At 37.8% G+C, this 17,566-nt stretch overlaps 1 protein-coding gene across 5 annotated transcripts in view; it reads right to left on the reverse strand.

The window, feature by feature from the left end:
• Positions 1 to 17,566, reverse strand: part of LAMA2 (laminin subunit alpha 2) — a 637,158-nt gene that overhangs the window by 114,758 nt on the left and 504,834 nt on the right. For all 5 annotated transcript variants that reach the window (XM_045066381.1, XM_045066380.1, XM_045066378.1 and 2 more), the window contains 3 exons: positions 8,898 to 9,060; positions 7,189 to 7,399; positions 297 to 413 (listed from right to left, as the gene is read on the reverse strand). In XM_045066381.1, coding sequence (XP_044922316.1) covers positions 297 to 413; positions 7,189 to 7,399; positions 8,898 to 9,060 — 491 coding nt within the window. The remainder of the gene's footprint in view (positions 1 to 296; positions 414 to 7,188; positions 7,400 to 8,897; positions 9,061 to 17,566) is intronic.

Below are 17,566 nucleotides of genomic sequence, written 5' to 3' on the forward strand. Positions count from 1 at the left end.
AGAGCTATCCTGGGAACAAGAAATGCCCTTCATCACTATGGAGAAAAAATAAAGGTTTCTAGGAGTGTTGTGAGTACTCTCACACAGGCAGTCATGTCTGTTGGGAGAACAATGTGGATTTTTAACTGTTGCCAAGAGCTCGCACGGTCACAATGCAATCAAACAGAAACGATCTGACACCCACAAGGAAAAAAAAAAGTATTTGGTTATGTTGCTGAGATTTATCACTGCTTCCCACTTATGAAAGCTTATGCCATTATTATTTTCTTTAACTTTGGCTTTTATGAAATACTCACATCTATGACTGAGTTGATTTCACCTGCAAGACGGTTGGCTTCATCAAGTATGTCATTGCCTTCTTTTAAAGTGTTCTCAGTTTGTTGTTTGCCACGTTCAATAGCCTCCTTCTTTTTCTGTAGTACAGTATGAACAAAACATCAAAATGCTCTTTGGATGAAACCCTATCCGGCCCAGTATTCCTTCCTCTGACTTCCTTGAGGGGACTAAATACAGGATTTGCAAACAAGGCATGTTGGGTTGACAATGAGAATGATATCAACTACCTGGCTGGTCCTTCAAGAATTATTTTATTTATATCCCTATCTAGATACTTTCTTCCTCCCAGTGTGAGAAAGTCATCGAAGAGAAGAAAAGTTATGTGATGTTAGTTGAGGAATGAAGAACTATTTCTGAAGCAAGATGGACACCCATTTTAAACTTCAGTGTAAGTGCCAAATATAAATTCCTGAGCATGTGGTAGCACCCTGAATTACACTGGAACTAGACATTACATTCCAGAATCAAGGTCCAAATGAGTACTTTGTGAGCATAAACATAAGCAGATTTAGTCTAGGGGAGTTCTGTAAAAATTGGAAGAAGTGAGACTTTTAAGGGAACTTAAGGGAAGTGCTTTTCAAAAAAAGAGAAACGAACACATGGAAGAATAAATTTAATGGACTGTTCCATAAAAAGAGAGCAAGCTCTGATTTTTCCTTGATGCTGAGAGCTTGTCTCAAAACTACATGGAACTCATTCCTAGCCTAGAAGGGTAAAATCAATGAGAGAGAAATATTGTTATTTTTCTTTTGGAGTGTACCTTTGTCTCTTCTCTCTCTCTCTCTCTCTTTTTTTTCCCCTTGATACATCTCACTCCTTTTCTCAATCACTTGTGCATTTAACAGCATCCATTTTAAAACACTGTCATTTTATGTTTTTATATAGATAATAACGTTAGTTTTATATTCATTTATATCTCAAGATGTGCCAGATTATTTATCATTAAATTCTACAATAACTCGTGAGGTCCTGTGTTTAACACCTTTTCAAATAATAGGAAACTGAACAAATGATTTGCTCAAGGTCACACTAACTATGCAGTAGAGGTTTGGGCCCTGGTTTAGCTAATGATAAAGCTGGGTCTTGGTGTATCAAAGCACCGTCTCTCCTCTTACGGAAATCACTTGTCTTATTTGCACTGGGACACTGATTTCATACCTTCTTTTCCTGTCTCTTCACCAACCACCTCAATAAGCTATGAGCACACACATCTGGGTCTGACTTGTGACCCTTGTGGTGGCAGTTCCTTTCCCCATGAGCTCTCCCCCAGTCCTCTGTCTTGTTTCTTCCTCCACACTCTGTTCCTGGTCACTTCTCTGACCACCTCTCTAAAATAGCAGTCATCCTCATCCCAATTATTTTCTACATGCCGCAGCACAGTGATTATAAACTAGATGCCTGCATTAGCCTGCCTGAGACCACATCCCAGCTCTGTCCATCCATGAGATATGCAAAACTGGGGCAAGTTATTTAGCTTCATGTAAAATGCTTAGTCTCTCCTTTCTCCAGTGTGGCCCATTGACCAGCAGGAGCAGCAATACCTGGAAGGGTATTAGAAATACATGATCTGTCTTTTCAAGAACTACCAATCTACATTTTAACAAGAACTTTAGGTGATCACAGCAAAAGCTGAGAAGAACAGGCTTAGAACACTGCCTAGCACACAGTAAGCACAACACGATTGCTAACTTATACTTTATTTTGTTCTTTGTCTTAGCACTCATTTATCTGAATTCTATTCTACAGGGTGGCACAAACTATAGAAACATAGATAATATTATTTTATTTTTTCTGTGGATTGAACCATCTTGATTGCTTCTTCTGGGAGTTGCTGAAAGCACTGCTACTTGATGAAAATCAGGGACACCAATTCATCATAAGATGCATGTACAGGATAGGAACCAGTGGAAATGCACAGCCTGTTGAACTGTACATAACCGAAGAAGCATAACATACTGAATACACCATGCTAGCTCACTGAACATATCATTTAGTATACATAGTAATCCATGCTCCAGACTTTACATGCATATTATATACTCATTGGTCTAGTGACTCTCTCCCTCACTATAATAGAAATGCCATAAAGACAGTCTATGTGTATCACTGTACCTTCAGGACCTAGAAAAGTTTCCTCCGTAAACATTTCTGAATGAATAAATGAAATTAGACTCCATTCCTGGGACTTTCTCCATTGGTGACACTTGGATCATTCAGCTAGCCCCATCCCTGGCTAACTCAGAGCAAATCTCACTATGCCGTTCTTATTCATGGACAACACAGGTAGGTAGGGTCCTCCTGGTGTTGCTGTTCACAAGTCGTATCTTATCCTCCATGGGTTTAACATTCTTTCCCCTAACTATCAATATTAGCCCCTAGCTTTTATATGAACTGATTTAAAGTCATGCTATATTCTGACACTTGATAATCTTTTCAACTTGACTTGTTTGTATTCATGAATCAAGCTAATTTAAAATGTTGTACCAATCGGAGGGAGAGAATATTTCCACATATAAGTTAGGTGAAGAGCTAATTTCAATTCAATTCATTCTGATTTCAATTAAGTAGTGAATGAGAATCTTCCTAAAAGCTCTATTTGAGTCACTTTAGGGAACCAACTGTTAGGCAGAGGTAAAAATGTGTTCTTTATCATCCTAAAGCAGAAATGATAATCCAGAGACTAGGGAGATTTCAGAGGTGGCTAATTTTCAAATTAGACACTAATGGAATATAGCTCCGAACTCTTTGGAGCTCCCAAATATTAATGAAAGTACTGATGCAACTTTTTTTTTTCTTTATGGCAATTTATTCACTGGAAAAAAAATCTGTTCTGTCTTTGTGCCAGACACTATTCTTGGCCCCGAGGGTACAGTGGGCAGGAAAGAAGTGTTCCTCATGGCTTGCCCGGAGGAGGGAGTAAATGAATGAGTAAATTTATACACTAATATTTTAAAAATAATTCGGAGTGCCACAAATGTAAATCAAGAGAGAGAATGGATAGAGATTGATTTAAGATAAGAAATACCTAAGGTAGGAAGCTTCAAGGAACAAACAGGGAGCCCATGGATAAAGGGAATTCTTCTCCCAAAGTATGCTATAAGCATAAATATTAAGTCTTTCCACTTAAGATCAAAGTTGATAATATTTCTACTTTTAACTTCTAATCAGATCTTAATTCATTCCAGAGCTCTCTAAATCTAAAACCTTTCTGGGTGTGGTAGAAGGATTAAGAACACACAGAAGTTTATTTCCCTGCCTATCTAGTAACTAACTACTTTCTCTGAATCCTTCCTTTGGCAACCTTCTGATGATCGATTTGGGGACTGACTCTTGAGCACATGTTACCTCACAAAACTGAATGGCTCATAATCTCAAGGTCCACCAGGCGCACAGTCCCCTGTGCCCTTTCTGCATCTCTGGAATTTCCCCTCTAAGCCAGTGCCCCTCTGGAAGGCTGCATTCAAAGTCTTCTATAATCCAAACGCTATTTCCAGAGCCATCTTCTGCTACACACTTCTGGAGCTGAGCAATGAATTCTATGGCTGTCTTTGACATTGTGTGGGATCACCATGCGCTTCCAGAGTTCTGCGTTTGGGCTCATGTGACTCCAACATTTCTCTTAGTCATTGCTATGATGCCATCATTTTTGTGACTCTTCTGCAGATGCTCCTAGCCCATATTAATCACAGTATTATGTACTGTGAAAGGTTCAACTGCCTGAATTGTACAGTATATGAGGCCAGGAATCATTCCTAGTCAATGTCAAACATCATGGTTACCAACAGCACCTTGCTGTGTTAGGTATGACAGATATTTAATATTATTACTGCCTACTTTCCTAACCTTAAACCACACTATTTCACACAAAACTAATTCTCCAGTTTATATAAACCACTCACACATTTTCCAAAATGTAACTAATCCATGACCCCAATATTTCAATTGTTAATGATAGTTTTCAGGATAAGACCCAAATACCATAACTTGATCTCAGAATGCACTTGGTCTTTCATGACTCATGTTCTGGACCTTGTCTGTCTTCTCTGGCTCTCTATCCCTGATTTGTTCCCATGAAGTCTTCATTCTAGTCCTATCAATCCACTGAATTTCCCCCCAACTGTCTTATGTTTTCTTTCCCCACCCCCCATGTCTTTACAAATGGTTTTCCATGTTTCGGGGATGTTCTTCTTTATTCTACTTTAACTAAGTAGTGCTTTTTCTTCAAGACTCAGCACATTTATCATGTCCTCTGTGAAGCTCTCCTTAACCCACAAGTGATTTAGGTTCCCTTCCTTTGCTTACCTCTATGATAATTACTGTAGCGCATAAACAGTGACTTACTTATGTGTACCTCTCACTAAATACAAATCACCTGAAGCCATCAGAGATGGTGACTTATTATTTATATCACCTGCTCTCAAACTTAAGGCTACATCCAAATGTCTGGAAGGATTTTTAACACAAGTTGCTGGGCTCCACTCCCAGTTTCTGAGTTGGTAGGTTTGGGATGGAGCTCAAGAATTTTCATTTTTAACAAGTTTCTAGCGGATGTTCACCTTACAGTTCTAAGGACCACACCATAAGGACCAGTCTTTGATATAATCAATTTTTGTGTTTGACACATTTCTTGAACTTGTATGGGCTTAATAAGCCTTTTTAATTAAAGAAAAAAAAGCTTATTTCCTTAAAATAAAAAAAAAATAACTTTTGAGCTGGGCCTTAACAATGGCACCTTCTTTATGAACACAGGCACAAAGCATTTATCTATTCAAAATACACTGTAACCATCATTTGACTGAATAATAAGCTGTATCAGTTACTCTCAAACGAGTATGCACAATGGATTAACCTATGGAGAGTTTTAGAATATGAACCCTGGCCTACAGCCCAGACTAACCAAAAGACACATTCTGTAGGAGCTCAGGGAACCTGCCTTTGAACACACTTTTCAGGTGATTCTCAGCTAGCTGGTCTACTAGGAACCTTGGTAAGCAACCTAATCAGCCCTTGCAATCTTAAGTAAGCTGTGTCTTACTCATGGTCATTTAGTCAGTTTTTCTATTTACTCCAGTAAGTTTTTAACAAGCCTTTAGTTAAGCATGACACACAAAATGAAAATACAGAAAGAACTGCTTAGAATCCTTTGCAACACTGACTACATAAGCTCCAGGCATCTCTAGGGGCGCCCAAGAATGATGGCTCCTGGTTTTAAACATCACTAAAAGGAAGGAGTAGCTGAAAGGACCATTTACTGAGCCACTATAATTCTTCTTGAAATACTTCCCAAATGCTTATTATGCTTTCCACACAGGTAATTTTAATTTCTTAAACTGTTGCCATAAAATGGAGAGGTGCACCTCTGGGTAAGTTACACCACTGGTGTGTCACTGAGCAGGATGAATCATGCCGGTGCTTGGGACATGACAGTAGCCCAGCATCCTGCCTTACAAGATAGTACTTTTTCTTTAATATTTCCAGCATGTCAGTCAACTCCAAATTGGTTAAGATTAGGTACTTCAGTCAAGAAAAAAGTGAACCTCCTCAATCTTCCATCAGAATGACAAGGATAAATCCCAGAAGAGGGACTAGGAAAAAACACTTAAAAAAGTTAACTCATCAGGGTGCCTGGGTGGTGCAGTCCGTTCAGCATCTGCCTTTAGCTCAGGTCATGATCTCAGGGTCCTGGGATAGAGTCCCACATCCGGCTCTCTGATCACCCAGGAGCTTGCTTCTCGCCCTTCCCTCTAACCCTCCTCCCAGCAAATAAATAAATAAAATCTTTAATCTTTTACTTTTTAATCTAAAGGAAAATGGAAAGAAATGAGGAGATGAAAAGAAATCCAGATTTGTTCTATTCAACTGCCATTCAATAACATTTTTGAGCATAATAAATGCCAGAGTGTGTTCATTTATAGTTGAGGGTGAGATGATACACTAGAAGAGATGGTGGTCTGCTGCTGTTTTCAGATCTTTTGGGGTTAAACACTTTGAAAACAGCCAGGGTAGGTTTGTTCCTGGAGAGAAATTGTTGCTGTTGTTTCAATACCAAATACAGGTTGTACCGTGAAATGTGCTGAATTTACTCGGGAAAAGTGCTCAATTTGCCACGTCAAGTATTAAGGACAGAAAGAAGGGAGGGAAGAAGGGAAGAAGAAAAGGAAGAATCTATTTTAGTTCCAGTCTCCTCAGTTATCTAAAAAAGGCAGAAGCTGCCCGTCATTTCTCGAGGAGAGAATTACTCTTGTCTGTGAGGAAAAAGAGGGGAAAATCACTGACTTGATCTGTTCATGGTGGTCCCTTTGAAAATTTCATTTGCATAGAACACACTGCAAAGAAAAAGAGAACCAAAATCTTCCCAAACCCTGGACTGTCCATGTGCCAGTTTCCATTAGGGAATACTTGGCACTTTTGTGACCGATGGCAGCTAAATGTTTAAACAATGGTGTGTGGGCTACCAAATCATGAAATCAGTACTCAGAGATACCTTGGGTGTGCTCTAGCATAATGCACTCTTTGGGTAGCCTGAAGACTGAAGCTTTGAGAATTCAGTTCCCTTGCCCAAGATGTATTTCTAGAAAGTGACAAGTTGTCATTAAGATGTAGGTCCCATTATATCACACTGTCCTCAGAATCTTTAAGATTTTGTTATCTAAATTTTATCTGATTCTATAGAAATGGTCATTGAATTTTCTTGAAAAAAAGAGATCATTACCTGTTCTGCTCTTTAGAAGTCTCCTTTCAGAGTTGTTCTTGATTTGGGTAAATGTGCATCAACTTGACTAATCAGCCATGTTCAACCCCCAATCCTCTACCCCATCCCTACAGATTCAGGTGAGAATCCCTAAGACTCACCTCCAAAGCAGTCATGTTTTTCTGGTTGGCTGCAGATAAGCGATTAGCCTCTCTGATTTTCTCCATGGCTTCTCTCAGCAGGTCCCAAGCATCATCAACTCTGTCTTTGTAGTCTGCCAATATCATCTGGAGACCCTTCTCCATTTCCTCGTTTTTCCCTCGGGACTCTCCAAATAACTTCTTCACTTTCTTCAGAAGGCCTTCGGCAGCTCTGCAAGCAGCCCAGCCCAATAACAGACAATAAGCCCTTGTCATTGCCTCACGGTTTATTGGTGTTAAAACTGTGTTACAAAAAGATGTTAGCATTCAAAGAACAGAAAAACAAGACAGGATTTAAAGCAGGTTGACTATACTAAATCAAGATGAAAATGGATACCTGAAAAGTGGTAAGACCATTTATAATTAATATTAAAGCACAAAAATATACACATTTAAAATGTATTAGTAATATAGCATTTTAAATTTGAAAGAGTCACGTTTTTCTCATAATCTGACTGATAAAGTAAATTTTATGATCCACTTCACATACCCCTGCCCCCAAATCCCCCAGTGTTACCACAGTGACACATTTTCTCCATTACTTTGAATATAAGGTATGAACATTGATATATTTGTTTAGAAATTGTGAACAGAACCATTCTTGATGTGCTAATACAATATCATGATGCTGATCTACTTTTCTGTTTTCTTTCAGCTAAGTGATCTGGGAGTTTCCTGATTTTAACTTAATGGTTTTCCTAAAGCGATAATATTCTGAGCCTTTAAAAAAAGACCAAACACTTGGATAACAGTAGTTCTCAAGCTAACCGGCATCACAATCCCCAACATGCTTACCAAAACAGATTGCTTGGTCCCATCCCCAAATCTCTGGATTCGGTAGGTCTGGGATGGAGTTTAATAATTTGTATGTGTAGGGGCACCTGAGTGGCTCAGTGGTTAAGTGTCTGCCTTTGGCTGGGTCATGATCCCAGCAACTCAGGATAGAGCCCCACATCTGGCTCCCTGCTCACAGGAAGGCTGCTTCTCCTTCTCCCTCTTCCTTCTGCTCCTCCTGCTATACGCTCACTCTCCCTCAAATAAAGAAATAAAATCTTTATAAAAATAATTTATATGTGTAACAAGTTCTCAAGTGTTGCTGATACTATTCATAACATATATATTATTTAAGTATTAATATCATCACTTTGAAGTTAGGTGACTATAAAAGTACACAGCTATTTTTTACTGAATATATGGTCACATAATTCATCTGCATTAGTAAAATCACAATTATTATTCCCAATCTCAAATTTTCAGCCCTAAATTCAAAGTAGTAGGCATTTATTATTTGAGGACTCTTCTATTCAGCATTTCCTAAAATGACAAAATGCACAAAATGGATTGCCAAATTCACAACTTTATTTATCCAGAGATATTTTCATTAAAACAACAACAACAAAAAACTATTGATAGTTTACAAGTCCCTAACGCAAGCGATTAATAAAGCAAGTCCTAGTTATGGAAGGGATAGCACCAGAAAAGATCATTCATTTAATTGTTTAAATATAGGAAAACATGCTTTTAATCCATTTTAGAAAAAGATAAATAATAACTAAGTGAAAAATAATGAAGTCTCTTGTACTCAAAAGTGTGATGAAAATTTTAGAAAACTGTTAGCAATCTGGAAAGCTCACTGTATCAAATGAAAAAACAATAAAGCATCTACTCACACTAACTCATCTTCAGCAACTTCCTTTTGTTTGTCTAGATTTTTCCTTCTCAGTTCTGCCATCATCTGATCAATCTCTTTCTGAAGCGCTTGCAAATTTCTCTCAAAGGCCTTGTCTTGAGTTCCGAGAGTTTCATTTAGTCTTACAGCTTTTTCATTTACAGCTGCAGGGGGTAAGACAAATTTTGTAAATTAGTAAACAGAAGTGCCACACGCAAAAATGGCAGCAAGCATCTGCTCTTCCCCACGATCTCCAAATGAAATGTAGTTTGCCACGGGTGTTCCTGCTGGGAACAGAGAGGTAGTTAATAACGATCCCTAACAAACAGGGAAAGGTGACATATTTGTCCAATTATATTTCTTTTGTGGGCCACAGTAATTGAAGCATGGTGTTTCTATCTCACAAGGAAAAACACGCTAATAAAGAAATGGCCCAAACCTTCTTCAAGTAAGAAGTAAACAATGAGACGCAAAGCCTACCACTTGGAAGATGAAAACACAAGGTCTGTGCTACTGCTAAGACACAATCATATTCAGTCAGTTTGCAAATACTGAGCACAGAAAAACCTCTCAGTGATGAGGTCTCTGAAAACGAACCTGCCCTCGCTCCTCCATGCCGTTCTATGTTTCTGTTTAAAGGAATGAGGGAGGAAGCACTGGACTTGGGATGAGGGTTCTACATTAGGGCTCAAAGCTACCTTCTAGCCAGAACATTCATTGTAAGAGTCTGTGTTTATTATGCATTGAGTAAAGAAAGCTTCAAACTGGGCTCTTCAGAATTTAAGGATTCTCTGGGTGCTTCAGGTATTCTACAAACAATGTCTATTCTGTCAAGTATCTATCTGATAGGTTAGCATTCTGAGCAAGTTTCATTTGAAAAAAGAATCCTATTTCAAATAAAAGTCAGAAAAACTGGTGAGTTGAAACATTTATGCAATTCTACCATTGGTTTTAGGCCAGCTTCTCCAGAATTGTGCTTTATGATGCATTAACTTAACGAGGTGAAGGGAGGTGTTTTCTCAAACTCTCGTGTGTCAATCCCTTATCTCTGTAATATCACCCGTGAATGTCCTTAGAATAAGGCCCTGCATTGGCCAAGAGACATTTTTTATTATTCCATGCTATATCCTAAGATGTCTTTCATGGCATAAGGAATACTGAAAATTCACTTCTACTCTTGGAGAAACTTTTCTGATTAGCACTGGTTGGAGCTGTTCCAAGGGTAGTTATTCCAGGTTCTTTTAACAGGTGAACAGAGCTGCCATGAAGGGTGTGACACAGTGGTTCTGAACTATGGTCCCCAAATAAGTAGCATCAGCCTCACCAGGGAACTTACTAGCAATGGAGATTCTCAGGCCCTACCTCAGACCTATTGACCTAAAAATTCTAGGGGTAAGGGTCTAGCAATCCTTGGTTTAACAAGCCCTCCAGTGACTTCTTCTCTACACTAGAGTTTGAAAATCATGGTTAAGAAGAAGGAATTGGTTTTCAATCTTGAATTTTACCCTTCCCAAAATGCATGTTTCAAATTCTCTTTTCATGATTAAGGTATTTGGTTAGAAAGTTGCTGCCGTCAACCACTTATTCTGACAGTCATAATCCAATCTGCAGAACAATTTAAATAAGCTGTTTTAGAGAAAAAACATGGCCACTCATAGCCCTGTGGTAGAAATTTTTGCTCAGGTGCCATATTCCTAGAAGTTAGGGAGGCTAGTTTGCTCTTTGTCAACTCCTTAATAGTCCTACTCTGACACATACCAAAGAACCTTCTCAAGATTTCACCACTACAGTTGCTAAGTTATCACTTAGGCTGCATTGTATATCTTAAGGAACAAAAGTGATGATGGACTGATTAACTGGAAAGCTCCTTGATCCAGTAGACTTTGTGAGAACTATGGCAGAATGCTAATTATTAAAATGTAAGGTTTATACTTCTTAAATTTCAGGAGAGGTGGTAGAAGTATGTTGAATTTAACTAATTGTATCATTTAACTAACCACTGACCTCATTTGCATTCATAAATCCCACTTTTCAAATTGTTAAAGGTGTAGGGTTTTTTTTTTTTATTAAGCGAATATATAAATGAGTTTTGATTAGAAATATTTTTTGAAATTTGATTGAATATAGGTCCTGGGCCTACATATTATTTTTTTCTTTTATAAAGTGAGTATATAAAAGAACTTTGATTAGAGATATTTTTTGAAATTTGATTGAATTAGGTCCTGGGCCTGCATAGTTCTAAGGGGGTAATGTGAGAGATACAGACTCACTTGTGGTTTATTCTCAAAACTAAACTTCTGCAGAGAAGAACTTGCTGGAAAAAGAATAAGAGAGAGGAAAGGAAAGGAAAAGAATAAGATGGCTATATCTTTTGAAACATAAGCATCATGTTTTCAAAAATGAAAGCACTATGTAAGCAACTAGAAGAAATTATTAAGTCACACAAAAATGATGTTAGCAAAATGATACTGCATTTAAAAAGAAAGCATCATTTTAGTAGAAGAGATGTGATTGCTCCCCTACTTTTATATTAATTTGGAAATTCTCTGAATATTTTTAAACTGAAGATGAACATATCAGTCTTTTAGATTCAAAGGTATACACTATCAGCTCAGTACATGTTCATCAGAATTGAAAATAATTATGACATTAATATAGCTCTGAAATTTACTTATTTCTACTTTATTTCAGAGAAAATTTTAAGTAGTTTTGAAATATCTTTAAAAACAAGATAAAATTAACATAAAAGGAAATGAAGTAAAGATAAAAAATAATGTAAATCCAAAGACATATTAATAGTATCTCAGTAACCAAAGCATAGAAGAGAATTTAAAAGGGACACTTAAGACATATACAGTATCTGTAACATACAAATACATTAATCCATCAGAAGAAACAAAGTTGTTTTTCATACTGAACCAAAAAAATATCCTCTGATGGATAAATTCATCATGAATGACAAATACTACTATGACCTGAGAAACAGGAAAGAAGATGTCTAGCATTTATTAAGTCCTAGTATACCTTAGTACATATGATAATGTTATGAGTTGTTTTATGTATACATACGTGTGTGTGTGTATGTGTGTGTGTGTTCACTCCTTAATTCTATGAGTTCATGGAACAAAATATAGAGTATTTGTGATCTAATCTGGAGTCATACCAAAGTAGATTTTCAAAATTATAGGGAGATTAGAATGCCTTAGATTAATAGACCTTGATAATCTATGAAGAGATCATTACTTATAATGGAAGATAGAGGGAGTAAGGTATCCCATCTATTTAAAAATAAAACTAGATAAATGGCAGGCAAACACATTCATTTTTCCCACAGCAATTTATTGCCACTAATAAAACCTAAAAGTACTGATACTATCTCCAATTAGTATAGTTCTAAGAGAAAAAAAAATGGGTGAGTTATGTTGTATAACCCACTCATGACTTTTGGGGAGTTTTCTTTTAGAAAAATCTCCTGAACTGCCAAGACTTGTAATACATATAAACATCTCAGTCAGGGTGTCATTTGCCTCTGGCACATTCAGATTTAAACATTCAGGAAATTTTAACAGTTGGATTAGTTTTGCTAAAGTTCTTTTATAAAGGGCTATGCATATCATGTGTGTTACCATTTACATCAGTAGCTGCCGGATGAAGGGAACAATGTCCACATTTCTCCCTGGCACAGGAGCACAGCTATCCCACATGGACTTTCATATAAATTAGGAAAAAGTTATCCTGTCTGGACAGACACAACCAGGCTGCCTGACAGATGCATAATTTAGAAAAGGGAGACACCTTTGATGATACCTAACCCTTTTCTCTGATGAATGGACTGTGGGTGGAGCGTAAAACCTGGATGAAATCCCATCTCCACCTGCCACTCCTGGTGCCTTTGTGCAGTGCACAGACTGGATAGTGGGTACATGGCAGAGTGAACCGATGAGCAGTGTTGACGCTGGAGTCTATGGAAAACATGGCCCAGCATTTATCCTTAATCATGGATACTTTTTAAAAAAAATTTTTATAAACATACAATGTATTTTTATCCCTAGGGATACAGGTCTGTGAATTGCCAGGTTTACACACTTCACAGCACTCACCATAGCACATACCCTCCCCAATGTCCATAATCCACCCCCCTTCTTCCTCCCCACTCCCCCCAGAAACCCTAAGTTTGTTTTGTGAGATTAAGAGTCACTTATGGTTTGTCTCCCTCCCAATCCCATCTTGTTTCATTGATTCTTCTCCTACCCCCCCAAACCCGCCACATTGCATCTCCATTTCCTCATATCAGGGAGATCATATGATAGTTGTCTTTCTCTGATTGACTTATTTCGCTAAGCATAATACCCTCTAGTTCCATCCACGTTGTTACAAATGGCAAGATTTTATCTCTTTTGATGGCTGCATAGGATTCCATTGTGTAAATATACCACATCTTCTTTATCCATTCATCTGTTGCTGGACATCTAGGTTCTTTCCATAGTTTGGCTATTGTGGACATTGCTGCTGTAAACATTTGGGTGCACATGCCCCTTCAGATCATTACATTTGTATCTTTAGGGTAAATACCCAATAGTGCAATTGCTGGGTCATAGGGCAGTTCTATTTTCAACTTTTTGAGGAACCTCCATGCTGTTTTCCAGAGTGGTTGCACCAGCTTGCATTGCCACCAATAGTGTAGAAGGGTTCCCCTTTCTCCACATCCTCGCCAGCACCTGTCATTTCCTGACTTGTTAATTTTAGCCATTCTGATGGGTGTGAGATGGTATCACATTGTGGTTTTGATTTGTATTTCTCTGATGCCAAGTGACACTTGGCATGTGTCTGTTGGCCACGTGGATGTCTTCTTTGCAGAAATGTCTGTTCATGTCCTCTGCCCATTTCTTGATTGGATTATTTGTTCTTTGGGTATTGAGTTTGACAGGTTCTTTATAGATTTTGGATACCAGCCCTTTATCTGATATGCCATTTGCAAATATCTTCTCCCATTCTGTCAGTTGTCTTTTGGTTTTGTTAACTGTTTACATTGCTGTGCAAAAGCTTTTGATCATGATGAAGTCCCAATAGTTCATTTTTGCCCTTGCTTCCCTTGCCTTTGGTGATGTTCCCAGGAAGAAGTTGCTGCGGCTGAGGCCAAAGGTTGCTGCCTGTGTTCTCCTTAAGGATTTTGATGGATTCCTTTCTCACATTGAGGTCCTTCATCCACTTTGAGTCTATTTTCATGTGTGGTATAAGGAAATGGTCCAATTTCATTTTTCTGCATGTGGCTGTCCAATTTTCCCAACACCATTTGTTGAACAGACTGTCTTTATTTCCATTGGATTTCCTGCTTTGTTGAAGATTAGTTGACCATAGAGTTGAGGGTCTATTTCTGGGCTCTCTATTCGGTTCCACTGATCTCTGTGTCTGTTTTTGTGGCAGTACCATACTGTCTTGATGATGACAGCTTTGTAATAGAGCCTGAGGTCCAGAATTGTGATGCCACCAACTTTGGCTTTCTTTTTCAATATTCCTTTGGCTATTTGAGGTCTTTTCTGGTTCCATATAAATTTTAGGATTATTTGTTCCATTTCTTTGAAAAAAATGGATGGGATTTTGATGGGGATTGCATTAAATGTGTAGATTGCTTTAGGCAGCGTAGACATTTTCACAATATTTATTCTTCCAATCCAGGAGTATGGAAGCTTTTTCCATTTCCTTGTGTCTTCCTCAATTTCTTTCATGAGTACTTTATAGTTTTCTGAGTATAGATTCTTTGCCTCTTTGGTTAGGTTTATTCCTAGTTATCTTATGGCTTGGGTGCAACTGTAAATGGGATTGACTCCTTAATTTCTCTTTCTTCTGTCTTTCTGTTGGTGTAGAGAAATGCAACTGATTTCTGTGCATTGATTTTATATCCTGACACTTTACTGAATTCCTGTACAAGTTCTAGCAGTTTTGGAGTGGAGCCTTTTGGGTTTTCCACATGTAATATCATATCATCTTCAAAAAGTGATAGTTTGACTTCTTCTTTGCTGATTTGGATGCCTTTAATTTCTTTTGGTTGTCTGATTGCTGAGGCTGATTGCTAGGACTTCTTGTACTATGTTGAATAGCAGTGGTGATAAAGGACATCCCTGCCATGTTCCTGAACTTAGTGGAAAAGCTTTCAGTTTTTCTCCATTGAGAATGGTATTGCAGTGGATTTTTCATAGATGGCTTTGATGATATTGAGGTATGTGCCCTCTATCCCTACACTTTGAAGAGTTTTGATCAGGAAGGGATGCTGTACTTTGTCAAATGCTTTTTCAGCATCTATGGAGAGTATCATATGGTTCTTGTTCTTTTTTTTATTAATGTGTTGTATCACAATGATTGATTTGCAGAAGCTGAACCAACCTTGCAGCCCTGGAATAAATCCCACTTGGTCGTGGTGAATAATCCTTTTAATGTATTGTTGAATCCTATTGGCTAGTATTTTGGTGAGAATTTTCGCATCTGTGTTCATCAAGGATATTGGTCTATAGCTCTCCTTTTTGATGGGATCCTTGTCTGGTTTTGGGATCAAGGTGATGCTGGCCTCATAAAATGAGTTTGGAAGTTTTCCTTCCATTTATATTTTTTGGAACAGTTTCAGGAGAATAGATATCAATTATTCTTTAAAAGTTTGGTAGAATTCCCCTGGGAAGCCGTCTGGCCCTGGGCTTTTGTTTGTTTGGAGATTTTTGATGACTGTTTCAATATCCTTACTGGTTACAGGTCTGTTCAGGTTTTCTGTTTCTTCCTGGTTCAGTTGTGGTAGTTTATATGTTTCCAGGAATGCATCCAATTCTTCCAGATTGTCAAATTTGTTGCCATAGAGTTGTTCATAATATGTTCTTATAATTGTTTGTATTTCTTTGGTGTTAGTTGTGATCTCTCCTCTTTCATTCATGATTTTCTTTATTTGGGTTCTTTCTCTTTGCTTTTTGATAAGTCTGGCCAGGGGTTTATCAATCTTATTAATTCTTTCAAAGAACCAGCTCCTAGTTTCGTTGATTTGTTCTATTGTTTTTTTGGTTTCTATTTCATTGATTTCTGCTCTGATCTTTATGATTTCTCTCCTCCTGCTGGGTTTAGGCTTTCTTTGTTGTTCTTTCTCTAGCTCCTTTAGGTGTAGGGTTAGGTTGTATATTTGAGACCTTTCTTGTTTCTTGAGAAAGGCTTGTACCGCTATATATTTTCCTCTCAGGGCTGCCTTTGCTGTGTCCCACAGATTTTGAACAGTTGTGTTTTCATTATCATTTGTTTCCATGAATTTTTTCAATTCTTCTTTAATTTCTTGGTTGACCCATAAATTCTTTAAAAGGAGGCTGTTTAGTCTCCATGTATTTGGGTTCTTTCCAAATTTCTTCTTGTGATTGAGTTCTAGCTTCAGAGCATTGTGGTCTGAAAATATGCAGGGAATGATCCCAATCTTTTGATACCAGTTGAGACCTGATTTGTGACCCAGGATGTGATCTGTTCTGGAGAATGTTCCATGTACATTAGAGAAGAATGTGTATTCTGTTGCTTTGGGATGAAATGTTCTGAATATATCTGTGATGTCCATCTGGTCTAGTGTGTCATTTAAAGCCTTTATTTCCTTTTTGATCTTTTGCTTGGATGATCTGTCCATTTCAGTGAGGGGAGTGTTAAAGTCCCCTATTATTATTGTATTATTGTTGATGTGTTTCTTTGATTTTGTTATTAATTGGTTTATATATTCGGCTGCTCCCACGTTAGGGGCATAAATATTTAAAATTGTTAGATTTTCTTGTTAGACAGATCCTTTGAGTATGATATAGTGTCCTTCCTAATCTCTTCTTATAGTCTTTGGCTTAAAGTCTAATTGATCTGATATAAGGATTGCCACCCCAGCCTTCTTCTGATGTCCATTAGCATGGTAAATTGTTTTCCACCCCCTCATTTAAAATCTGGAGGTGTCTTTGGGTCTAAAATGAGTTTCTTGTAGGCAGCATATTCATGGGTTTTATTTTTTCCATTCTGATACCCTGTGTGTTTTGATTGGGGCATTTAGCCCGTTAATATTCAGGGTAACTATTGAGAGATATGAGTTTAGTTCCATTGTATTGCCGGTAAGGTGTATACTGTATATTGTCTGTTCCTTTCTGATCTACTGCTTTTAGGGTCTCTTTTTACTTGGAGGACCCCTTTCTATATTTCCTGTAGAGCTGGTTTGGTGTTTGCAAATTCTTTCAGTTTTTGTTTGTCCTGGAAGCTTTTTATCTCTCCTTCTATTTTCAATGATAGCCTTGCTGGATATAGTATTCTTGGCTGCCTGTTTTTCTCGTTTAGTGCTCTGAATATATCATGCCAGTTCTTTCTGGCCTGCCAGGTCTCTGTGGATAAGTCAGCTGCCAATCTAATATTTTTACCATTGTATGTTACAGACTTCTTTTTCTGGGCTTCTTTCAGGATTTTCTCTTTGTCACTAAGACTTGTAAATTTTACTGTTAGTTGACGCGTTGTGGACCAATTCTTATTGATTTTGAGGGGGGTTCTCTGCACCTTCTCAATTTTGATGCTTGTTCCCTTTGCCATATTAGGGAAATTCTCTTCAATAATTCTCTTCAATATGCCTTCTGCTCCCCTCTCTCTTCTTCTTCTGGAATCCCAATTATTCTAATGTTGTTTCGTCTTATGGTG

Source organism: Mustela putorius, unplaced genomic scaffold (assembly GCF_011764305.1).
Source record: "Mustela putorius furo isolate JIRA1106 unplaced genomic scaffold, ASM1176430v1.1 tig00003863_pilon_pilon_pilon, whole genome shotgun sequence".
In the NCBI taxonomy this organism is placed as follows: Eukaryota; Metazoa; Chordata; class Mammalia; order Carnivora; family Mustelidae; genus Mustela; species Mustela putorius.